This window comes from Seriola lalandi, unplaced genomic scaffold, assembly GCF_002814215.2.
Source record: "Seriola lalandi dorsalis isolate HSWRI2012SDOR001 ecotype SW California unplaced genomic scaffold, Sedor1 jcf7180002054282, whole genome shotgun sequence".
Lineage (NCBI taxonomy): Eukaryota > Metazoa > Chordata > Actinopteri > Carangiformes > Carangidae > Seriola > Seriola lalandi.
The window spans coordinates 276987-302613 of NW_019524835.1; the positions used below are offsets into that span (position 1 = coordinate 276987).

At 40.1% G+C, this 25627-nt stretch overlaps 2 protein-coding genes across 2 annotated transcripts; one reads left to right on the forward strand and one right to left on the reverse strand.

Moving 5' to 3' along the window:
- Positions 1-3058: 3058 nt before the first annotated feature.
- On the reverse strand, positions 3059-6226 carry LOC111654581 (transcription factor Sox-8-like). The gene is made up of 3 exons (XM_023405672.2): positions 5582-6226; positions 4182-4435; positions 3059-4075 (listed from the first exon to the last, which is right to left on the reverse strand). Exons 1-3 carry the CDS (start codon positions 5983-5985, stop codon positions 3297-3299), a joined length of 1437 nt encoding a protein of 478 aa, XP_023261440.1. The 5' UTR covers positions 5986-6226; the 3' UTR covers positions 3059-3296.
- A 1060-nt stretch (positions 6227-7286) lies between these two features.
- Positions 7287-25312, forward strand: lmf1 (lipase maturation factor 1). Its single transcript, XM_023405670.2, has 11 exons — positions 7287-7506; positions 8221-8530; positions 9152-9162; positions 11931-12079; positions 15237-15302; positions 19874-20041; positions 21393-21573; positions 22776-22929; positions 23314-23497; positions 23877-23989; positions 24936-25312. The coding sequence occupies exons 1-11, from the start codon at positions 7290-7292 to the stop codon at positions 25120-25122; spliced, it is 1740 nt and encodes a 579-aa protein (XP_023261438.2). The 5' UTR covers positions 7287-7289; the 3' UTR covers positions 25123-25312.
- Positions 25313-25627: the final 315 nt, after the last annotated feature.

A 25627-nucleotide genomic window follows, 5' to 3' on the forward strand; every position in this document is an offset into this window, starting at 1 on the left:
CTGTGTCTTCAGTACACAAGGAATGCTGATTAATGGATAACTTTGGTTTATTAAAACTTGGGTCTTACTTTCATAGTGTTGGCTATCATTCCGATTTGCAACATTTATTATTTTTATTATTATTATTTATTTTTATTTTATTGCAGATTTATTGATTTAATGCTTATATTTATACGGACGACATATTGGGTATATAGTATGGAAAAATGTCACATCATAGCATTCAGAGCCTACGCTACTTTGAAATCCCTGTCCTTACTGAATGGCCTTTATACAAATACACAAAACCCAACAAAAATACACAAGACAAAATACCAAAAACAAGTGAATTGCTGAGATATGAAAATATGGCAAGAAACACAGATAAATAACAAGCCTGTGTTAGCCTTGTGTTTCTTGCCTTGTTAGCAATGACTTTGATGAGCACAAGGTTTCAGAAAGAAATGACAGCCAAAGCTATAAAACTAAGACCCAAGTTGAAATAAACCAGAATTATGCTTAAAAGCCAAAACTCAAGTATTTCTTATCATTACATGCTCATGACTACATAACCAACTATTTCAGATGAAAAACATCTTATGGTATTAGTTCTTTTTATTCTGTGTGTACTGTGAGGGCATCTCTGTATTGAAAGTGCAGTATGCCCCTTTTGTCCAGCAGATGGCGCTCTTCTGTTGCTTTAAAAGGGAGATCACATTTTTGTCACTGAAATCATCAGAGTGAAGATTTTAAACAAACAAGATATGTGATAATTATTTTGCCTTAGAGGTATTGGTAGGTATAGTGATTAACTTTACCTTGCTTCCACCATTCTTTAAGCTAAGCTAGGCTAATTGCCTTGTGGCTCTACTTCCACACCTGCTGTGATGCACAGTCATGAGAGTGGTAACAATCTTTTCATCTAGCTGGCAGCAAGAAAGTGAATAGGCATATTTCCCAAACTTAACCTATACTTTTAAAGGAAAATGTTCTAAACAGCCAGATTTCAACCCACATAAACACCTTGCTCTCCATTACTATAATCAATGCACCAAATGAGGTAACATCTTTCAGATGCTGTGCTCAGGTGCTCCAGAGGAGTTCTGCAGACTTGAAAAATCCTAGATTTCTTTTTAAATTAATTTTTCATGGAACTATATGCAGATGGTCATTATGGAGGACGCAGCACTTCAGTACTTTCCTAAAGGCCTGAGGCTGTTCACTTGTTCCATATTACAGTAGATGGCGCTCATCAGTCACTGCAAGGGAAACTAAAGACGTGTAGAGTTGCACACTCACAGCAGGACAAAGTGTGGACTGAAAGGTCTGCTGGTGTAAATGTCACCTGATGTTCTCGCCACTCTTACACAAACTTCCACATGCACATGCTGGCTCCAGGGCCTTACGGAATTATGGGTAAATCAATGTTGCTTCTGTCTGGCTGCTGTGTTGTCGTTGGCAACCAGGTTGTCATGGTAAACTGCTCGGACAGTGAGCCACTGAGCTGCTGCAGCCAGATTGAACCCGCACAGGAAGCATTTAAAAGCGGGTGGGACTTCAGCTCAGCAGCCGCCGTGTTTGTTCTGAAGATAATATGGCCAGTGAGGCACTGGCACATGCAGCAAACATTTACGGTAGTTATGGTAAAATTTCTGCTTGAATATTATAAGAATAACCCTAATTTAATTTTCTGTGTTCTTATGTTCTAACCATTTGCTCTTTAAAAAAAAAAAATTTGTTTAGAACATCCTTTTAGTGTAGGACTTCCTCTTTTCGACCATTTAGATAAGCTTAAGAACACATTAACATCAGACTTGATCAATAAGATGAAGCGTTTACAGTGCCTCTGGAAAACCCAGTCCAGCTGTCCTGTCCATCAGGACCTGCTGTCAATAATCCAACCAGAGCTGGGACTGTGAAATTAGCTAATCCCCTCCCAGGAAAGCCAGCAGGAGCAGCTGTTGGACTGGAAACAAACTGAATATGAAGCAGCAGTCAGGGACAGGTCAACAGCAAGAGTAAAAAGTCCAGCCAGGGGAGAAAATACTTTAGTGATATGATCAGATTCGAATCTATTGATTCTGACCCTTTGGACCCTGCACCTAATGTCACCTTAAATGTGTGAGAAAGAAAAATGTATTGTGACTGGGATAGTTAAACTAAATGACATTTGATAATTACATGACATTTGATGGCCTTTTTTCTGGATACTGAAACAGTCAAACACTAAATCTCACAAGAACTACAAGACGATTAAGTTCTTCAAGGGTTGTACTTCTATCTCTATCCTGTTTCTGTTTTATGCTCACAAAGCAGTCAACTTTATGTAAATAAGTTGTTTTGCAATAACATCTTTTTGCTGTTAAATTGAATATCTTGATATTTTAGGAAATTTCTTACCAAGAGACAAAAGAGAATCAAAAAACCCTCATACTTGTGTGCTAACAGCCAGGAGGTGGTTAGCATTAAGACTGGAAACAGCTACCATGGCTCTTCCTATTAGTAAGCTATAAGACTTTTTAACACATAACTAAACAAAAACATAAGAGCAGCAGGTTTTGGTTTTACAGGAGGTTATCACAAGACTCCAGGAAATAACTGGATGCTAGCCCAAGCTAACTGCCTGCTAGCTGTAGTTTTATATACAAGCAGGAGAGTGGAATTGATCTTCTCATATAACTCTCAGCAAGAATGCTAACATGAAATCAGGAACTCAGGAATTTGCTAAACAATCTCTCTGTCCCTATGGTTCATAAACTTTCTTGCTAGCTAAAGAATCTGTAGTGAAAAATGCAGAACCTTGACATATCTGCTGTATATTTTTTTTTAAAAAAGAAAGAAGAAAAAAAATACCTTGATCCCACCAATATGAAGGTGAAGGTGAGGAAACTATTTTTACTCCAGCCAGATTAAGTGTGGAAAAACTGCTATTAAATCTGCAACACCCTGCTGTACATATGAGCTACTCACACACCAAAATTTCATTAGTGTGGAGTTTTAATGGAACGTTTTAGTCTGCATAAGGGTTTAAATGACATTTCACAGACCTTTTTGCCCAGTAAAGAGACAAAACACTGAATCTTTGTTCTTTAGAATTTTTTTTCCATGAAAATGAACAAATTTAATAGTACATTGACGCACAATATGAGCCATTTGGCTGACAGCTGCTAGCACTGTCCCTCGCAAATCCAGACTGGTCTAAACCTTTGAAAAATAATTCTTAATAAGATAAAAATGTCAGCAAATCTCCAAAAATTGTCTTTAAGCTCCTTCACAAACTAAATTGAAAACTGACTAAATTTATTGTATCCTCTTCTTCAAGGCCTGGTGAGTGTTTTGTAGATAGGTTGCTCCCAGCCAGAGGGCGGACTGTGCGGAGGTGGTGCCAAGGCCAGGCTGTTGATAAGCGATGTGGCGTAGGGCCTTCTGGAGGAGTGGAAGTACGGGTATTGATACAGACCGGCAGGGTACCCAGAGAAGGCGCTGTAGAAAGTGGAGCTCTGAAGGTCAGTGTGGTCAGATTGGTTGGAGGAAGATGTGGAGGAGCTTGGGTAAGGGCAGGCACCCGAGCTGAGGGAGGTGTACTCTGGTTGTGGTGGCGGAGGAGTGGAGGAGGAGGAGCTGCTGTAGTGACCTGGGCTCATCTGCTCAGTTTTAATCTGAGGTTTGTTGCTGGTGTCCTCATGGGGCCCATGGGTGTCACGACTGGAAGAAGATGGTGGCATTCCAGTAGAAGACGCACCAGAAGTTTTGGGAGTCCAAGGGGGAATGCTGTGGGAGTGGATGCTGGGTAGGATGAATGATCCAGAGGGGTTGTTATGTGTGTGGCTGGTATCTGGCGGGGTTAGAACAGCGGAGCCGTGGTTGTTGGGAGGCAGGTACTGGTCGAACTCATGGACGTCAAATCCATCGATGGTGCTGATGACGTCAGTGCTGAGCTCGGAGATGTCCACGTTGCTGAAGTCAATGTTCTGCCGGCTGGGAGGAGGAGCGGAGCCGGTGCTGCCGTCCACAAGCCGGTGGGCGTCATGTTTGTTTCCTATGTGGAGGTCGGTTTTAGGGGTAGTGGGAGGTGTTGGAGGTCCATGAGACTGACCTGGAAACCATAAATGAAGAAAGCACCAATCAATATTCCCACGCTGAAGCATAAAAGGGTAGAAGAGTATTAAACCATATTAACATGGATGTGATCAGTGTCTCACCTGTCCTGTCTGGATGATAATGATGGTGTACATCCCCCGTTCCAGCCAGCCTGGCCACCCCAGGCTCTGTCTTATACAAGCCCTGTTGATGCTGCTGCTGCTGGACCAGTCCTGCTCCACAGTCCCCTTGACCCGGTTTGGTGCTCTTGCGTCTCCGAGGCTGGTACTTGTAGTCTGGGTAGTCCTTCTTGTGCTGTAGCCGCAGCCTCTCTGCCTCCTCGACGAAAGGACGCTTCTCTGTTTCAGAGAGAAGCCTGAAGGGGAGAGGGGGGTTTACTGGATTATTGGAAGTTAATTTAAATACCAGCATCCGACATGGGTACACGTTAGCACTTTTTCTTTCTAAATTCAGTATTGAAAAATGGAAAAAAGGAAATGATAAATTAGAATTATTTTTGGTGACATTTCTACACTTTGCATTCACCATATTTTTGATGTCAATAATGCCAAGTTATAATTTCACTGTGGGAATAATATTTTACTCTAAATATATTATATGCTGTAGTGGAATATAACTAGGTCACCCAAGTTGGCTACTGCACTTAACATTTGTACTTTATATGAGTATTTCCATTTCATGCCTCTTTGTACTTCTACTCCACTACATACCACCCAAAAGTATGTAACACAGTTCAAATTACCTCCACACTGACCAGCTACAACAAATGCAACTTGATGCATCTGTAAGAATCATCCAACAATATAATTCATAATGGTATAACACTCAGCACTTAAATACTTGCCTTAGTCCATTTTGCTAATAATACTTTTTACTTAATACTTAATCTAGACCTGACACTTAGTTTTACATGAGCAACATTTTAAATGCAGGACTTTCTGTGTGTGCACCAGAATTGGTCCAGATGTGGAAGTAGCATCTTACAATCATGCTGTATATGGGCCAGAGTCAGGCCGTGGAACTGGGTGTATACTGGGCCTGAAGAAAACAAACGTGATTTATTTTGCTATACTGTTATTTTTTTGTAAAGATACAAGGAAATATTCATTGAGGCTACTTACTTATTTTTTTCATGTTCTTCATACTTGCATTAGCAACTGACCATAGTCAACCACCAGTAAGGGAGAATGTTACTCGTCTTTCATTTGGTCTTTTATTAATATGTTATGTATTACACAGGGGATTTATATTTTACAACCAATATTTTACTTGTGTAATTCAGTAAGTCAGCAGCAAATTACTTGATCTAATTTTGTGCTTAATAACGTCAGTAATACTGTCTTAGGAGTTGTCATATTTTCATTCTCATTTTGGAATGAAATTCACCAGGATTTTGCAGTAGAAACACAAACTGTGGTGGTCTTCAAATTGAGTTGCATGCAGTAGGCTACTAACTGCTCATTGTCTGACTTTGAGTCTCCAGTTGAGTTCCAGTACTCACCGCCACAGTTTACCCAGCGTCTTACTGAGCTCAGCGTTGTGCAGATGAGGATACTGGTCCGCCAGCTTCCTGCGCGCTGCCTGCGCCCAAACCATGAAAGCGTTCATCGGTCGTTTAACATGAGGTTTGTTTTTCAGCCCTCTCTCCCCTTGACTGGGCATCGGTACCAGCGACCAGTCGTAACCTTTCAGCACCTGTGACACCGCGTCGCGAATGCAGGCTGGGAAGCGCTCATCCTCCGTGCTGCTCTCAACCTTATGCGTATTACCAGACGCAGTCCCTTGTGCGTCCGACCCTGCCGGAGAAACTAGAGACTCTGAATCCGAACCATGCGGGGACATGGAGCTGTCGCTGCCCACTGGACTGCATGGATGCTCCGTCAATGACTTGATCTCTTCTGTCATGTTTGCCCAGTAAAAAAGCTGCAAGAATTTACCGTCGCCGAAATTCCGTGCGTAAAGGCGCACGGCTCTGCAGGATGACTGTTTCACCACGAAGTCAAGTAAAATCCCACATTTCTTGTCTTGAACTTGCCATTCCTTTCCACACCCTCTTCCAAAGCGAGACAGAGTTTGACGAGCCACTATTTTCTTTTTTAGCTCTTTAACGCTCTTTAGAACTTGCACCTCTCCACCCCTCGTATGCTATTGGCTTGTGCAAAGTTTTACCAGAAGAGTACCTCCTAGTTTGGCAAGAAGAAGTAGGAGGAGGCAGAGTTGTTAGTAGTTAATATCAGATTTAGAATTTAAAACTTTAAAATTTTTATGATGCTTTGGATAGAAGCCTAGTCTGCTCAATAAAAGTTATGGCTGGATTTGATTTGTCCAAGTTCAGAGGCAGAAAATAATATTCTTTACGAGAGGATTTCCATTTATGCTGCATTTGAGGGACAAATGCACTCTTTAATCCACATCCAACATTTATCTGACACCAGTAACTATTTTGATATTAGATATACAAAAGATGATACAGACTATTGTTATCCATTAAACTGCCCACCAATATAAATATGTGCTTCAGTTTAGCTCAACAATGAGCAATTATAATACTAAAATACTGCTTTCACATTAATGCATGAGTAAAAACCCACCCGATGATATAATATATGATTAAATGATTATTTTATTCTTTATTGAAAGCAAATTCCCTCAGTTAAAGTGTTAGATTAGATTAGATTAGATTAGATTAGATTAACTTTATTTATCCTACAACTGGGAAATTCATTTACCACAGCAGAAAAATAAACATCTATAGAATAAACATCTATGGAAATATACAACAAAAATATACCAAATATACACTAATTAATACAATATACACAATACACACCAGTGCATCACACATTTCAATACTGCATCATCCTATTTATTTATTGTATTGTACTATCATTAGTAGTAGTATTGATAATAATGATAATAATAATCAAAGTATAAGGCTACTGCTACTACTACTAGGCTACTACTACTACTAATGATAATAATAATAATAATAATAATGATGATATTCATTCAGTTTTCATTATTGAGTCTTGGTAACATTGCATTTCTCTTTTGTGCTTACATTAAGAAAAAATAAAATATAATAATATTAATATTATATATATATAACAACAACAATACTACTACTACTAATAATAAATATAATAATAAAATAATCAAAATTGAAAAAATGACTTCCGCGTCTGTTAAGTCACGTGACCGTCACCTCGATGAACATGGCGGCCAGCAGCGGCAGTTCAGAGAGCTCTGTGAGGAAAAGACGTGTCGACAGCAGAAAGACAGAGACAGAGTCCGCTGACAGCTGTAGACAACATGGAGCAGACACCGGCAAAGACACAGAGACCGGAAAGAGACCCGAGTCTCTACAGACCGGGACTTACTGGCTCACCCGGATCGTGCTGCTGCGCTCCGTCGCCTTTATTTACTGTAAGTGTCCTCAACTTCTCATTTAAGAAATACTTTGCAATACAGTCAGAAACAGATGTGGCATTAAACTGCGCGTCTGTATGCATTTGATATTTTAGTTTATATTGTAAATAAAGTTGTGTTTGATCAAATTATCACAAACTGAGTGACGTTCAGAAACCTGAGCGGTGGTCCAGTTCAGTTTTTCAGACACAGCAAAAACAGCATGAGCACAGGTGTGTGGTGTGGAACACAGACCAGGTGTTTTTTTACGGTGGCCCTGAGAGCTCAAAAGCTCTGCAGCTGAAGAAAACACAAACAAAATTCAGGAAAACATCTTCATCAGTTTGACAACACCTGGGCTGTAAATGAACACAACACAAACAAATACAGAAACCCTGCTGCACTGCACATTGAGCTCTCAGGGCCACAGTATGTTTTGCTCTTCAGATCTTGGTGTTTGCCTGATTTCACAATCACAAGAGGTGAACACACACACATCCCTGTCAAAGTCCTGTGCCCAAACCAAGCAATTTTAAAATGTGAAGACAACTCTCACTTGTGTAATTTGTTTTTTGCTGCTGTTAATTAAAATTCCTGCTGATGCAAAAGACCTTTCAAAATAAGGGTAACAAAAATACAGTGTTCATCTTCATAGCACTTTCCATTTAGGATAAAATTGAGACTTAAAAAGTTCAGTGTATTTGTTTGTGTCTCCATCATCTTCTTCTGTAGTGGTGGCGTTCGGCGTTGCTTACAACCAGAACAAGCAGCTGATCGGTGAGCACGGTTTGATGCCCTGCAAGAACTACCTCAACAGTGTCAAGCGCTACGTCGGGGGAAAGATAGGCCTGGCCGCCTTGGCCTATACGCCGTCCATCCTCTGGTTCTTGGACTGGGGCGACATGGACGCCAACCTGGACGGCATCGCCCTGGTGGGGATGGCTCTGTCGGCGTTCGTGCTGGTGACAGGAATGGCCAATATGATGATCATGGTGACGCTGTGGCTGCTTTACCACTCGCTGGTCAACGTGGGGCAGCTGTGGTGAGTCTGGGAGGGACAGATTTAGTCAAATGTAGTTAATTCCAGCAATTTTATTCTTCTCCTTTAGAGTAGTGCATTAAAAGAGTCGGAGTCCTCTGCTCATGTTTTCAAACATCATGGCCATAATTGTATAATACATTAATTTAACTTTATTTTATGCTTTTATACTTTTATTTACAAGTTCAGAACGAGTTTTATAGTTTTATAGTTAGAGCATAATCAATAGTAAAAAAAAAAAAAGCCGCTGTTTTTCTTCATTCGTCATTGTAAAGTGAACAGCTTTGGGTTGTGGGACTTGGTTGCACAAAACACTTTGAAAGTGTCAGTTGGGGTTATGGGAAGTTGTCATTTCACACACAAGACAATGAATCAGTTACTTTGGAAAAATAAATCATCAGATGACTCAGTGATGAAAGTATCGTTAGTTGCGTTTTCAGCTTGTTCTGCTTCTTCCAAGTTAAATAAAGAAGAAAATAATAATAATAATAATAATAATGATACTGATAATAATAAAGAAAATAACCTTTACATTTAGTTCATTCTAGCTATTTGATAATGTTAAAGAATGCATCAGAATTCTTATTTTGCTTTGTCCTCTCTGTTTTCTTTTCTTTTCCTCAGGTATTCCTTCGGTAAGTGAACTTCATCATCCACACCCAGTGACTCGCACAGTTTTCAGCCTTAAAACAGAATCCAGGAACTTTCTTCGATCCTCCTCGTCAGTTAGACGAAGTGGATCAGAGGCAAAACATTTATGTGAAACACTCACAGGTTTGGACACCGTTTCAGTTTGTTTATAGTGAAAGTCGTGTGATAAAGTCCCTCAATCTCATACATGCATACTTTAGACCTGCCTCTCTCAAAGATGACCAGAGGCTTGAAACCGGGTCAATTAAAAGAAAAGTTAAGTTAAGTTTTACTAGTACTGTAGTCACCACGACTGAGACTTGTGGTGCGTTTGATGACACCTGGCCAGTGTTCATATATGTGTGATAATTTGGTGCTACATAAACACTTGTTGGTGTTATTGATAACTAGAAACCGCAGTGGGATTTGCTGCTCCTGCACAAACCGAAGCTGAACTGCGTTGCTGCCTTGAATTAGTATGAAGACAAAGTCGAAGTATGAAGAGATGGAAGAAAAGAAGAATGCAAACTGCAAGACTTCCAACTCTGTAAATCCCAATTCGCTCAATCAACTTAAAAGTTTACAGGAAACGGCCTGGGAAGACGATCTAGGAGCTATCAGAACCCCAGCAACAGCGAGCTGACAACGTGCCGACAAGTGTCCAGGAACACAAAAAACCCGCAGGAAGCACTTAAAGCTTGTGGAGACCCTGACTGGACCGTTGTGAAAACAACCACGAGATCCATGAAGAACATCGACACTGCGGGTGGTCGCTCATCGGCTAACACCGTCATTCCATATGTGTCTGGAGGAGCGGTGTTACCGTAACCGTGAGGACACTCATGACGTTTTTTTTGGAGTAGAAATGAACATATTTGTAAAGAGACGTTTAGCCAATTCTATTATTTCATTCAGAGAGGGTTGAAATGGGCACTCAGTGTGATTCTGGTGAGAATTGATCCCAAAGAATGAAAAGATCGTAAATTGTTTTATCCTTGGGAATCATGCAGACGTAGAGTCATGGATCATAACCATAATACAATATAATCACAGCTCATAAAACTACTCTACTTATACTTCTGTATCTCTCCACCAGCTTTCTCGTGATTGTTTCCCGAACTGTTTACAGCCAGTTATTGGGTTAAAACCCAGTCACTGACAGAATTAAGGTTTATTGACGTACAGTACATTAGCCCCTAACTCGGTGAACCCAGTACACCGTCACAAATGTAACAGTAGCGAGGGAGGACGGAGAGGAAAGAAGTAAGAAAGTATAAATAGGAGGCTACATGCAGGGCTCTGGCCCAGATAAGTGGCGAGGTCAGTGGCAGCTCTCTGACTGGTTAATGACACTTTGTAGTCGGAGACGCCAGGCTGATGTCTGTGGTTGGGAGCTGCGGCTTCTATTTCTCTTTTTTAAAAACATTTTTTTTTTTCTTTTTCTCTCACTCACACTGTCTTTCTCCCTCACTCCCTCTTTTCTTTTGGACCTATTATCACCCTATGGCTGACAGTGCAACTTTAAGTCTGCAGACTGAGCTCCTCCAATTGTTCCCAAGTCTAGACTGCAAACCAGAGGCCAGAGGTTTGTGCTGTTTGCGTCATTAGTGGCAGACACTGTTTTCACTCGCTTGAAAAAATTCAGAGCTGCAATATGGCATTTAGTAAGGTAAACTTGAATATAATCAAATTATATTGGATTTTTTTCAGTCCTGCTAGCAACGTTGTTCTAGGAATAGCAGCGCCGGTCCGTGGGTCAGCTGGGCCACTTTGGTCCACACTTAAATATCCCAACAACTGTTGAATGGATCACCATGAAATTGCTTCAGACATTCAAATACTCCTCAGCATGATTTGCATTTATTTTGGTGATTCCCCCCCCCCCTGATTTTCAGCTATTGTCGTCATCGATTTTCAGTTCATCCAGCACTTCACAGTTCATCACTAAATACATGCTAAACGAAGGCCATTCTCATCATATGTTTAAAATAAATTAGTAAGTAAGCACGACTAACACTGTTGGTTAATGTGTCTTAATCTACACCAAGAAAAGATTTTGTATAAAAATGACAAAATGAGGCTGTTTACATTATTTATATTTATATATATATATATATATATATATGACAACAATACATGGAAAGAGCAGTTTATACACTAGTTTTTACAATGATAATAATAATGATAAAGATGAGAATAACTTTATTTATATAGCACCTTTCAAAAACAAAGTTACAAATTGCTTTACAATAAAGACAGAAATACAAATAATAAAATCAAACTAAAACAGAATAAAAACAACAGTCAATAACTAAAAGTGAGTCTTTAAAAAAAGATTTATAAGATATAGTATATTTATAAGCTATAGTAGATTATAGTGGATCTGTCCATCGTTCACCCCCCTGGCTTCCTCTAAAGCAGCGCTTCTCAAACTCTCACATCAAGGACCCCCCATTTGATAAGATCATTTTTGCTTTGAGGTGTTTTATTACACAAACCTGTGACCAAAATAGTCATACATCCTGTTATTGTGTTACTTATGGATGGAATTATAGTGAAAATTAATTTTTCCCCTTTTTGCTGGGGACCCCCCAGGAACCCCTTCAGGGACCCCTGGGGATTCCACTTTGAGAAGCGCTGCTCTAACGCACTGCAGTCTGTCCTTTTGTTATAACCTGTGTGGCCTGTTGAATTTAGCGCTGTCTGTTCTTCTATGACCCGTTGAACCTTAAGAAAAGAACTTGACGTTTCAACATTGTGATGATTTGTCCAGGGTGGGAGAGCCAGCTGCTGGAGACGGGCTTCCTGGCCATTTTCTTGTGTCCAGTTTGGACTCTGTCCCAGGTCCCCCGCCGCTGCCCCCCCTCACTCATTTGCATCTGGACCTTCAGGTGGCTCATTGTCCGCATCATGCTGGGAGCTGTGAGTAAAACATTTTACTAATATATAGAATGGTTCCTGCAACTCCAACGAGTCAGTGTGTGGACGCCTTAAAGTGAGGAAAATAACCTATAGGACAGAAAACACAAAAAGGAGTGATGCTTTACAGCTTCTATTATCCAATATTTAAAAGTATTTTTATTATTTAATAAACGTTTCCTTCATGCTTTTGCAAACCAATAACTTTTTATCGACTTTTTCTCTTCATAGAACTTCTCGTAGCGGTTATTGAACTTGTCAAACACAATAAAAACTAATCAAATGGAATTTACTCAGGGGCTCTCCCATTCCTGAAACCCCTTTACTGCCAGCAGCACCTTGACTAACACATTTCCTGTGGGGAGACATGGATATTTCTGTCTAGGAAGGAAGCAAATACTGTAAATTCAAGCAGAAAGGCATGTTCACTACATACACACACATATACACACCTGGATACATCCAGCGAGCCAGTGTGAAGAAATGAAACTATTTCTCAACAGCATAATTCCCCGGGATATTCCAGTGTTTGTCCTCCTGATTTTAGACCGTTACTTTTGGAGCTGCGCTTTGCTATAAAACCCTGCCAGTATTTGGAAATCCAACAGTGGGGTTTTTCCTATTAAGACCATGAAGGGAGCTGCAGCCCAGGGGTCGCACCTCAGCTCCAGGTCGCTCCGAGGGGTTCTCAGCTGAAAAGACCTGACTTCTCTCACTATGCCCTGATGAGCTTTGTCAGACGTTACACACTCCCTGTTTGGAAACGCTTCATCTGCTCTGATTGTTACAGAATCATTCATTGTAGAAATGTAATGTTTTATCAGTGAATTATGGCGTGTTTTTGGATTATTTTGAACTATTGATACCACAAGTATACGCTTAACTGGAAGGTGAACTGATCACCATTAGTTAGTTCATGAGGTTATGATGGCAGAGATCTCATTGTTTGAAACTGCGGTGCTGGAGCAGAGCAAGGACTCGGTGACCACTGGCAAAACAGTCCTTCAGTGTTTGATCTGCCCTGGTCACAGTCGTTTGCCTGCCCGACCGCCTGTGGTTCACCGTAGCTCTGTGACTGCTGTGAAAGAGTTCCTGCCTGTGAGGACGATTTGGCTCAGCGTGCACTTCAAAGGACCCGTCAGTCATAGGACATGAGTGAAATGATTGTATTTTTAGAGCGTGACTAAGAAATGTCCCAAGTTGTCACACTGGTTACTGCTGACATGGTTTAATCTCTGATGTAAAGTTATGCCCCTTTATTTTGTCCCGACTGCACGGTGCATGCTGCAACTGTTCGGTATGAAACATTAAAGGTCCCGTATATTGCACTTTACTTTTCTGCTGTTTTATTTGAAGTGTCGAGAAGAAAAAGATTTATTTGTGGTTTTAAGAACCAAAAACCATCTGTGTAGTTTTACATCTCCTCTCTCAGGCTTCTCTCTAAACAAATGTAAAACTGTTTTTACAACACGACTTGAAAAAATATCAGTATTTTGCATATGTACCGTATATTTAACTTCAGGGCCGTAGATCTGACAAAGTTTCCTATGCAAATAAATATACTGTATATGCTGCTGGGAAACCCGGACGTTCTGTGTGTCCTTTTGTTTTTTTTAGCACAAGAAATAAACAGCTTGTCACCCTGAGACAAGACAGTAATTAACATTTTAAAATATTTTTAAAGTGATTTTTCACAGTCAGATTTCCTCATATCATATAAATATATATATATATATAGTTTGGTGTTTGTTTGTGGATTGGACATGGACATGATTTTGTAAACAATATAAACTACCCACAAATTGTCAAACACTTTTGAAAATCATTTGCACATTTTTTTATATTATATTGTATATTGTCTGCTCATTGTCTGTCGCTGTTTCCACTGTAAAAAAAAAGATCCATCACTGAGAGGGTTACAGAATATCTTTACCTTGGTATTTGGATAGACGACAAACTCGCATTCAAATATCATAGACTTTACATAGAATATACAACATAGAATTTGCAGCCAACGTGCTTACAGTACTCACTGCATTGTGTATGGAAAAGTAGCGATACCAAACTCGGTCTCACTGGCTTTTCCTGCATGTCCCGCACATCTGTACTGAACTTGAAAGAGCAGATTTTTGGTTTTTGGCTGCAAAAACAAAGAGAAACGTTAGATGGTCATATGTTATGCTAATCAAGCATGTTGACATTGATTACCTTTATTGTTGTCCCATTGGCATAGCTGGGTATGGTTAATATAACACGTTGTGGTGGGACATTAAGCTGCTCGGATGCTTTTTTTAATTCGAGCTGCAGCAGCTTGTTTACAGCAGCAGCTGATTGTGAAGGTAATCAGGCGATAAGATACAAAAAGTGTCGCTAATTTGGTTTTAGTGCTTCATGAACACTGAATACAATTAGCCATGTTCACATAGGGGCAGGGCAAAAAAAAAAGCTGGATCATAATTGTGCAGAAATATATCTGTTAAAACTCTCAGTTTAAACTGCTGGTGCTTGTCTAGTGGTTCTCCTCAAGGAAACCTGTTGGATTCACACAGGTATTCTCTCCCCGGGGCTCTGGACAACTGGCAGACGCCTCTGTTTATGGCAGAGGTCTGGATATCAGGTTTTAATTGATGACATTTCAGGATCTCATGATTGAATTAGATTATCCGCAGCATCTTTGGCTGCAGCACCTCAACAGCCAGCAGCTGCAGCCAACAGCCAAGCTCATTATCAGTATGAAATGTCCTGTTTTTTTCCAAATCTGGTTAGAGAGGTTAGCGGCCGATTCATTCCACATTCCATGCCAACCACATGATGGGCTAATGTATCAGTATTGACAATCTCGTGTCCTTGATAACGCACTATTTACTTCATTTGGTTCGTTTGGTGAAGAACAGGCACAGGGCCGAGACACATTTCTCTGTATTTTTCGGTCCTGATTGAGTTTTATTTTCTCTTTTAAGATGGGAAAATCCTCTCTCTGACATTTTGTGAGCTAATTCGAAATGTGGTGCAAGCTTTCAACAGATGTGTGTGTGTGTGTTCTTTCATCTAAATTCTTATGTTTTTGCTTCCTCTGTGCTCATGTTTACCTTGTCTGGTTTTATTTCTTTGTGTAAAACACTTAAAGTTTATTATATTATTATTATTTTGTCTTTTCTAGGGTCTCATTAAAATCAGAGGGGACAAATGCTGGAGAGACCTCACCTGCATGGACTACCACTACGAGGTGTGTGTTATGTGTGTGTTATGTCTGTGTATTTAAAGTACACAATGTGTGTCGTTGCAGTGCACTGGTTTCTCTGAACTGTTGTGCTATTGAGTTAGCCTGTTGCAGTACATAATCCTTCTAGATGTCCTGTTCTCCATCCATAAACTAATTAAAGTGACTAATGTTTTCATCAGCCGCTGAGCCGCTGAGCCTTGCTTTCTGTCTGCCTTAACTGCTGGTAGCTTTTTGAGCTTTCTTTATCGTGTTGCCATGAATTGAGACTTCAGATTTCATATGACAAGACTGGCCAAGAAAAGCATCAGAAAGACTCAAAATCGAAGCAATATTTCCTGCATTTTTTTTTTCTTTTCTACCTGTCACCTGAATTACCCACAGTGCAACTCAACAGCCAACATTTCATTCAAAGATTCGGGTATTCAGGTTTCAGACTTGTAGTCTTCAGCCTCAACAAATGCTGACTCAAGTGACATCACTTAGGGCAGTTTTCAAATTTTTTTGCTCGCTCTTGAGCCGAAAGCTTAAACTCCCCCGAGAACACGCCATACAGCTGAGGGGAACTGCAGAGCTGGATCATAATTCTCTGTGGCTGTGTCATCTGACCCATTGTTAACATACCAATATACATACTTTTCATGAGAGCATTTACATTTTCTGGGTAGAACACTTAACGTACTTGGCTCTTCTTTCTTGGGAAAAATCCTCCGGTGCACAATTATGCATTTGACATTTCCAGATGCAACGGTGAAGGAGAAAAGAGAGTGGTTATCATGAGCAGTGACCAGAAAATAAGAGAATTTGAAATTTTCTCAACATGAAATCTCAAGGCTGTTTTGCTGACCTCTGAGAAAGTGCAGCAACACCACATCAATGAACTCTCAGAGCCAAAGATTTCAACAAAACTATCCAGTTCTGTGTCAGTATCAAGTTCAGATGACACTTGCAGTACAAGTTATTCCTGAGGCTGCATCACCAGCAGAAGTAAATTAATTCTCCGAAAGACTAGTTTCTAAATTTCCCAAAGGCCTGTTTTCTTTTGAAAAACTGAATATCGAAGACTGATCCAGATATACAAAAACACTGAGCCTTGGCTTTGTCTACTGACTGATGACAAGACGGCAATGAACTCACATCAGGCTAACCACACCAGGGCAACACATTACAGTAACCGCTGTCGAGGGTTTCAATAAATCAGCCTCTCACACAGAGCGCAAGGTTGTGCAAATCTAGTGTTTGTTTTTCCCCCTGTGGGATGCTCAACCACTCTGACCCACACTGCTCTGTGTTAGCAAGCCGCAGGGGGAGGAGGGCCATCGTCTGTAATTAATATAGACAGGAATACACTGGCTCCTATGGAACTGGATGACTGGAACTGACACACATCAAGAATACAATATACGACTCACACAGTCTTTAATATAATGGAAATGCCTCACAGACTGTAATACACTGGCTCCTGTGGGACTGGATAGCTAGTTCAGTTTGGGATTATAATGTGTGTGATTTATGGAAGAAAATATAAAATCCACACTTTTCATGTAGTTAGGGAAAATTTTTCATTTGGTTCTTTGGTACTATGCGTTGTAAATCTGATTTATTCCCGCGTTTTCAGTTCCCATGGTCAGAACAATTTTAGCATTGCTAATGCCATGTAGAGCAATAGACCAATGGTTCTCAAACTGAAAAATTAGATACAGTAACTCTTATCCACTGTACACATTTATTATGTCAACTGTGTGCAAATAAATCTGCCACATCTGACAATTAATCACAAAATATCCTAAACAGGGAAAACCCATCTTTGGTTGAACCTCACCACTGTGCATATCCAGAATATGATGGTGGACCACGTGTATATTTGTTTTAAGGGGTTAAAGGCCAAATGATGATGAGGACCATGAAATATAAGGAATTTAATACAACAGAAACATTTCATATCATGCCAGCGAATTTTCGCCTTGGCAGTGAAAACATATATTGTTTTCAGTTTCAGCTGCAGTCAGTACTTTGTGCTTTTAAACGTTACGCACTATGACCAAATAGAACTATTTTAATAGGTAACATTAATTATCGGACATGAACAGTAGCAAATATTTTGTCCTGATATGAAATACCTGTATATATTTTTATAATTCAACCATGCTAGCAGCTGTGAGTGATAGCATCACAGTGCCTAAGTACAGAATGCTAACACGCTTCTGTTCAGGGTGTCAGCATGCTAACATTTGCTAATTAACACTAAACACAGTAGATTACACTTTTTAGAGTTCATCCTCGTAAAGGAGCTACATGTTAGTTTTGCTATTGCTACATAGCCACCGTTAGCGTTAACAGCTGTTTACGTAGCAGTCTTGCCAAGAGGAAACGTTATAAGGATTAATGGTCTGAGAAAGAGGAATATTTGTACAAAATTTGGTGCCAATCCGACAAATAAATATTGATTTCACAGAAGAAGTGAGAAGTTTGACCTGCTGATGGCACTAGAGATACAGACAGAGGCTCACTAAAACCAGCAGGATTCATGGATGAAGAAAAAAATAAACCCTATAATGGTTGAGATATTTCAGTCTGGATGAAAGTGGTGGTCCGACCGACAAATATTGAATTTAATCTTCCTAATGTAGAAAAATATCAAACAGCAGAGGACATTCAATGTGCTCACTGAAACCAGGCTAAATGAGTATAATTCTTTAACGCAGAGTCACTTGCTATAATTATGCAGTGGTAAGGGAAACTCTTGGGTACGTGGAGCCTTTCAATGACAGTTTACAATAAAGAAAAATCGAAATATAATTGAGCAATTCAGTGACGCTTTGCTTCCAGATTCCAATGGCTAAAAGGAGCCATGGTCTTAATTACATCGTCTATGCAGTTCATATTTTAAATGGAGCACAAGAGCAGCAGCAGTTAAACAAAAACGCAGGAAAATGTGAGGAGAGATTTCATTTTTTTTAAAGGTTGTCCTAAGATACTTGGCTCTTAGAAGAGTAAAGCGTATTATATACCTGGTAACTCCACAGTCCACCACAAGTGTTTAACTAATGATACTATGTCTTCTATGGCGGCTGTGCGTCATGACACCTGCACAAATACCTTGAAAAGGGAAAATTATTGCTTATTATTTAATATAAGTGACAGTATTTTCTACTGTAGTGTGGCTTTTGAGCATTTATTCTTCTTCTTATTATTATATTATTATGATTGAAACATTAGCGTGTGCTGAAGCACATTGTGTTTGTCTACATTTGTTACTTGGATGGAGCTCAGATCACATTTTATGTCTAGTTAATACAGAAAACCAGGCGATTCCACAAGGTTTCCCAAAACTTTTTCTTGGCAGCTGTATCTTGCATGGAGAGCTGTCAAAGGCTTCTCTGACCCGGACTCAAGATATTCTCCTCTAAATGTTCTGAGTGAGTCAGGAGTGGGATCTCACGGCTTTCAATTCATGTGCTTCTGGTCTACTGCTCATCTCCCACCGAGGCTTCAAGCTAATATTAGCTGCTGGAAGACATCACTATGGCAGACTCAAAGGGTTGACTCTGATGCTAGCGCTAACTTGGTCTCCAGACTTTGCATATTGTAGCTTTAACTGAATTATGAATTAAAGTCTGAAATGGGAGGAACAAATACTCGCAAAGGAAATTCTTCTAGTTGCACGGTGACAGTCCATATTACAATATAGAGCTTATTCTATGCCGGGTCAGTTTACCTGCTCCAACCTCAACTGTCAACGGTCTTAGGGGTAATGTAGACACACACACACACACACACACACACACACACACACACACACACACACACACACACAGAGGTAGCACTGGAAGCCACTGGCGCCAGGTGAAGCCTTATTAACCCCCTCTGACACACTGCTCTCTTTCAGACCTGCAGAGAAACTGCAGATCTCCTCCTGTCCTGACTCTCGGGGCTGCGTCGGTGTGTTTCGGCAGTTTTGTTTGCTTTAGTTTGTTTGTTGTAACGCAGCTAGTTTGCAGGCCAGCTGAGGTTGTTTGGTTGTCTGAGGTTGCAGGCTCTTTGCCCTTGGTTTTTCCGGGGGTATTTTGGTTAGCTATAGGTTAAATATCCCCCCTTTTTTTTTATCTTCCATTCCATAAAAACAATAAGAGTACAGACGTGTGCTAACTACCTTTTCTTTTTTTAACACACCTTTCTCTGTGCTATATTTATTTTTCACCGCATCGCCTGACACTGTTTGCATGTTCAGTCATTACACGGTTTACATGCAACCACCTAATGCACACACACTTAATCATACGTACACAAACAGTGAACGGCTCTGTATGAAACCTCTGACTGTTTTTTTTGTGTGTAGGTGGGGTTGCCTTCATTTAAATAAAGTTCCATCTTTATTTAGACATGGAAATGTTTCTGTCAAGGTGTGGCACCATAACCTGCTCTCCATCCTGGGCTGAGACAAGAGATTAGTGCCAAAGTAAAGCAGAGAAAAACCGTCTGTCTATGTTTAGAAACTGCTGCAGCAAGTATTGGAGCAGAGCAGACACTGGACATAATCAAAGATTATTTTTCTAAAAAAAAATGTTTTCATACAGACCCAGCCAGTTCCTAACCCCATGTCCTACTACATGCACCGGTCCCCATGGTGGTTCCATCGCTTTGAGACATTGTCCAACCACTTCATTGAACTCATCGTCCCGCTCTTCACCTTCCTGGGCAGGCGGATGTGCATGGTCAACGGAGCACTCCAGATCCTGTTCCAGGTAATACAAACTATGCAACCATGAGTGTTAAAGCTACGCCTTCAACTCAACACTCACATGTATCTCTGCCAATAATTTTGGTGTTGTTGCTATTTTTCTAGCATTAACATCTGATTACGTAGCAGTCTAGAAGAAACGTTGCAGCTTCAGCATCAAACTTCATTTAGCAGAAGAGAAAGCTTACAAATAGCCCCTTTAAAGCTCGTGCAAAGCAGCGTAGCAACACACATAAAGATACAATTACTATACTTTTTTTCAATGTTGATACATCGTTAGCTCGAATAGATTCTCCAAAATTCACCTGTTCAGTTTATATTTACAGTAACCACAAGTACAAAAGCATAATTAATTCATATTTACCGACATCATAAACCAGCCAGATGGCTCAACGGTGGTCTCTATCTTTGAAGCGGTCGTGATGTCCGATTGCCTGTCTATTCCTTGATTATTTATATTCCTTTAGTCCGTAAGGGTCCACAGGTCAAAAGAATCAAAAGCATTTTTCATAAATTATTCCCACTTGTGAATATTGTCATGTGTAGTCCATTGCAGACAGTTGGGCAACTTCTTCTTCTTCACTTCTTCCAACATAAAAAATAGTTTATTTATGTCCTCTTTTATTTTTAAGAAAACCACTTTGTATTTTTGTTGGTTCCTCCATTTTCTGTGTTTGTGCTGGGGTTGGACGGGAAACTGGGGAAGTTGTTAGTTTGGGAAATACAATTTTCTATGATGTTCTTGTTATATATCAAAAGAAAAAAGAAAACCAACTTTGTGACTTTCTTTTTTTCTTTTTTTACCTCTCGTAATTAATTTAAAAATAACATGATTTGTAAAACAGTTTGGTGATTGTACATGATGGCAAATGGCATGATTCCCATTAGATTTCGGGGCTAATGGAGTTACAGGAGCTGTATGTTAATCTTCATTTTGTGAGCAACTCAACAAGACTAGAGATGTAATTGATTTGTTCTCCACACGCGACAAATAATGGTTCATTTATGACTGAATGAAAGTACTGTTGTTGAGATAAATGTGTTCTGGTGAAAAAGGCCAAATTATATTATTTAGCAGTTATTTTATTGTAAGTTTATTAGACTTCTTTTCAATTAAATGTTTTTCAAATAGCATGTCTTTCAGGCAGTGTCAGAGGTCACAAGATGATCATTTCTGGGCTTTTCATGAGCCATGTATTTACATTGTTCTCTACAGTAAATATATAAAGGGTCTGGAAGTGATGCAGTATAATCATTCCACTGCTTGTTCAATGGTAAAGTTTTGGAGTGATATGTAGTTTCCTCTCTCTGCTAACTGCATATCTATTCAATGTCTTTTGTATTTTGTGCTCTAGATGGTTCTGATAGTGAGTGGGAACCTCAGTTTCCTCAACTGGCTGACCATTGTTCCCAGCCTTGCGTGTTTTGACGACGCATCCCTCGGCTTCTTGTTTCGCTCTGGAGGGGGAGCCAAGAAGGCAGCGCTGGAGATACAGAATGAGGATGCAGCTGGACGCACCCAAAGCCCCACCAAAGGTATGTGGATTCACGACAGAATTAAATCCCACCTTCAGTATATATATTGAAATATATACTGAAAGTGGGATTTAATTCCGTCTTTTTTTCTCTTTGAAATGGTTGATATTTTATTTTGAAATTAAACCCAGAAGACGATGTGCAGGATATAACATTGGTAACATATAACATTACTTACAATAGAAGCTAATGGCAGGTAAAGGGTCTGGTCATACCAGAGAGGGAATTAAGGGAGGGCAAGGGATTAGCACTTGGACAGCTGAGTTGCTGGGAAAAGTCTGACATATGGTTTATTGGAATTTAATGTGATGTGGCTTACTTTTTTTTTTTTTTTTACATTACAGACTTCTTAAAACGTAAAAGAATGAGAGTGGCCTCTCTAATTGGTCTCATTGGACCCATTAGTGTCTTTACTTTGTGGGAGGAAGTTGAATATAAAATGGGCTTTTACCTTAAGTGTGAGTGTGTTTTAATCATTTGAACAGACCCAGAAGGTCTTTGTTAAAAGTTTTAGTTGGATTGTGTTGATGTCTTTACCATGCGCAGGATAAGCAGGCCCACATAACAGGTAGGAAGGAACTGATGCAGACTTAGCCAACATTTGTCAATACCAAGCCGTCCCATGATCTAACAGGCCAAAGCTTTTCCACTGAGGAAGTGTTAAAGGGATCACACACACATAAACACACATAGACTTACTGTACACTCTCAGTAGCGTTGAGTCTGTCACGTCGGCCCCCTCCCAAATGATGAATCCCCTTCTCTGGCCAGACATTAACAAACATGTCACCCTGATTTAAGGTGTAATTACAGGTTTCCCTTGGGCTACTCAGTTTCATTTGGAAAACTGGGATTACACAGCTGTGAGACACTTTATTTCTCCAAAACTCAACAGAATTTAACAAGTAAACAAAAGCTGTAGCAACTCCTTTAGGCGAAACGGAGGCAGTGACATGGATCCCTGCAAATTCATCAAATGTGGCTAAGAGCGATGTAAATAGTGTGTAATGGATGGACGGACAGACGGACTGGAACTGATCCATAAAACTGTATCCAATTTCCCTTTAGTCAGAATAAATACAAACTAATACGATTTTTCATTCTTTTCCTTTCGTGTGTGTGTGTGTGTGTGTGTGTGTGTGTGTGTGTGTGTGTGTGTGTGTGTGTGTGTGTGTGTGTGTGTGTGTTTGTGCGCGTGTCAGGTGTATTGATACGTCGGGTGGTGAACATTTCTCTGGGCGTTCTGATTGGCTATCTGAGCATTCCTGTGGTGATGAACTTGTTCAGCCCCAGGCAGGTGATGAACACCTCCTTTGACCCACTGCGCATCGTCAACACCTACGGGGCCTTTGGCAGGTAGAGTTGGGGTGGGGGGTGGGGTGGGATGGGGGGGTCTGAATTTAAAACGAAATTAAGATTATTTACACAAGACCTCTAAATCTTGCTTTTCCACAGTGCAGTGTCAGGTTTTTCTCACTACAAGGTCCATTAGTTGTCTGTTCTGGAGCTTTCGATCATATCAAATAGTCTTCCTCAACAGATGTAGGTGTAATGGAAGTGCAGATGTTCACACTTTCATTTTTCTAAGCACATAAATAAATTCTAATCTTTTTCTGTAAATCTGCTGGTGTTATATCTTGTACTCTTGCACGTCAGTCATGCCATTTGTAAAAAAAAAAAATCAACTTTCTTGCAGCTTTATTAACTATTTAATCTTGTTTTCCAAATCTTTGTCCCCAGCATCACCAAGGAGCGTACCGAGGTGATTTTCCAGGGCACTCTGAGTCCTGACCCCAAGGACCCTCAGGCGGTTTGGGAGGAGTACCAGTTCCTGTGTAAGCCAGGGGATGTTTACCGGAGACCGTGCCTCATATCACCGTACCATTACCGGCTGGACTGGCTCATGTGGTTTGCCGCCTTCCAGGTACATGTTAACTTGTTTTTGTGATTTTGTGTTGTGTTTGCTTCTTGCATTTGAAGAGGTGAAATAAATTCAGAAGAATTTCCACGTGAATTTAATCTTGTCAAGTCAAAAACCTTCTGCATGCTGCCTCAAGTGGCCACTGACTGTGTCTAGACACTGGAGGGCAGGAGTTGCATTTACTTACTCCAACTTCAACTTAGTATCAGCTAAGTTGAAGCTGATTCTACTAATTATGACCCGATAGTGAGTATCCATCTGTTACTCTTTTGACCACTTTGTGGTTTTCTTTTCATTGTATTTTGTTTTCAATATATTTCTTTTTGTATTATCATACCCGTCCATCTTTTTTCACACCCAACCGTGTTCTCTTTTCATACAGACCTACGAGCAGAGTGAGTGGGTGATCCACATAGCAGGACGTCTGCTCTCCAACGACAGCACAGTCCTCTCCCTGCTCGACCACAACCCTTTCCAAGGCAGAGACCCCCCCAGGTAACAACAGCAGTGGATCTTTCCACCCGAACATTGTGTGATCTTTATCCTCTGCTTTGACGTAAGAGCTTTTATCAGCTTGAAGCACCTTCTGTCATCTCCCAGCCACATCACTTCCTGTTCTAAAATGCTCTTATTTTGAAGAAAAATCCCCTCTAACTTTTTAGTGGTTATTTCCTGAAATATGGTTATTATATGGTTATTTCCTGAAATATCTCATAATTGTGCTATTTATGATCAATCTTTCATTGAATGTATGAGCATGGATCAATTGAATGACTCTATTCTGTAGTTATTTTCTGTCCTATAGCTCCCTCTGGTGGGGCAAAGAGTATATAATGACTTTATCTTGCTAGAAATAATGCATTTGTGGTGAAATTATACCTGAAATTAATAATAATAATGATTGTAATAGTATGAAGATTGATTAATTAATAGATTATTTGCATATTATTTCAGTTGTCTGAATACTCAGCTTTCTGTTATCAGTGTAGAACACCGAAGTATTTCGACTGCTAGTGAATGTTATCAACTGAAACATTAGCAGACATGGCTTATAACATATAAAGCACACAGGAAATATGCAAAATATTGTCCCAGGTTGTGACTTATCATTAACCCCTGTCGGGTTTTTTACAAGCCCATTGTCTCGGTGTGAGGAAAAAAATTAGAGTTTGCTGCTTTTCGCTTCTAATATACAGGTTTTTTGCCAGGATGTTATTCATGAAACCAGGAAACACCATGTTATCATGTATGGTATGATAACGATATGAAAAGTGACAGATTGAAACTAATCTGAACACAAAGAGGATTATGGAAGATTTCTATTGTTAGTTATTGCTCATTAAAGAATGAAGCTTATCCAAATGAGTGAGGTGCCCAGGTAAAATCTCGGCTGCAGAAGGGGAGATTTTTAAAGTCTCTCCTGTGTTCTCCTCCCTCTCAGGTGGGTGCGAGGAGAACATTTCAAGTACAGATTCAGCCAGCCCGGCAGTGCAAGTGCAGCGCAGGGGAAGTGGTGGCTGAGAAAACGCATCGGAGCCTACTTCCCTCCAGTGGACCTGGAAGGACTCAGGGGCTACTTCCAGTCCAGGAACTGGCCCCACCCACATATACCACCAAATACGAACTAAAGGCACAACCTCAGGCAACAGCACCCAAAGGAAATCAGGGAACTACAGGAGCTGACATTTGACAGAGGTCAGGTTCAGCGTGACACTGCTGGTGTTGAACAAGTGTTACAAGGAGGAAAGATGCAATCAGGTTTTCCAGATATAAAGGTTTCATGAAGAACTGCTTAATAAAGCCTTTCCTGAAATCAAACATCCTGACATTTATTCCCAAACATTGTGATGACTTTTTAAGATTTCATTTAGGGATCTATCTTCAGTGATCACAAATAAGGTGTTTAGTTACTGCAGCATTGAATGTTAAAAAAAATAAAAAACAACCTCAGAGAATGCCCATACTGGTCAATAGAATTAACACTTTAGGGTCTCTCTGTTAATGCATCAGACAGAAAAATCCAAAACTATCAATGGGTACTTCAGAAATTTGCCGTTGATGTTAGGCTACCAATAAAACCATGATCATAATTTCTCTCTTCAACAAATCTCATGTTTAGTCCAACTTGTACTT

Excerpts from the sequence above, each read along its gene's own strand:
- LOC111654581 (XM_023405672.2), bottom strand. The coding sequence starts at position 5,985 with ATGACAGAAGAGATCAAGTCATTGACGGAGCATCCATGCAGTCCAGTG. Across the intron at positions 4,436-5,581 it reads ACGCTGGGTAAACTGTGGCG|GCTTCTCTCTGAAACAGAGA; the intron begins GTGAGTACTGGA and ends TCTCCCCTTCAG. Across the intron at positions 4,076-4,181 it reads TTATCATCCAGACAGGACAG|GTCAGTCTCATGGACCTCCA; the intron begins GTGAGACACTGA and ends TATGGTTTCCAG.
- lmf1 (XM_023405670.2), top strand. The coding sequence starts at position 7,290 with ATGAACATGGCGGCCAGCAGCGGCAGTTCAGAGAGCTCTGTGAGGAAA. Across the intron at positions 12,080-15,236 it reads TCCGCATCATGCTGGGAGCT|GGTCTCATTAAAATCAGAGG; the intron begins GTGAGTAAAACA and ends TGTCTTTTCTAG. Across the intron at positions 21,574-22,775 it reads CACCCAAAGCCCCACCAAAG|GTGTATTGATACGTCGGGTG; the intron begins GTATGTGGATTC and ends TGCGCGTGTCAG.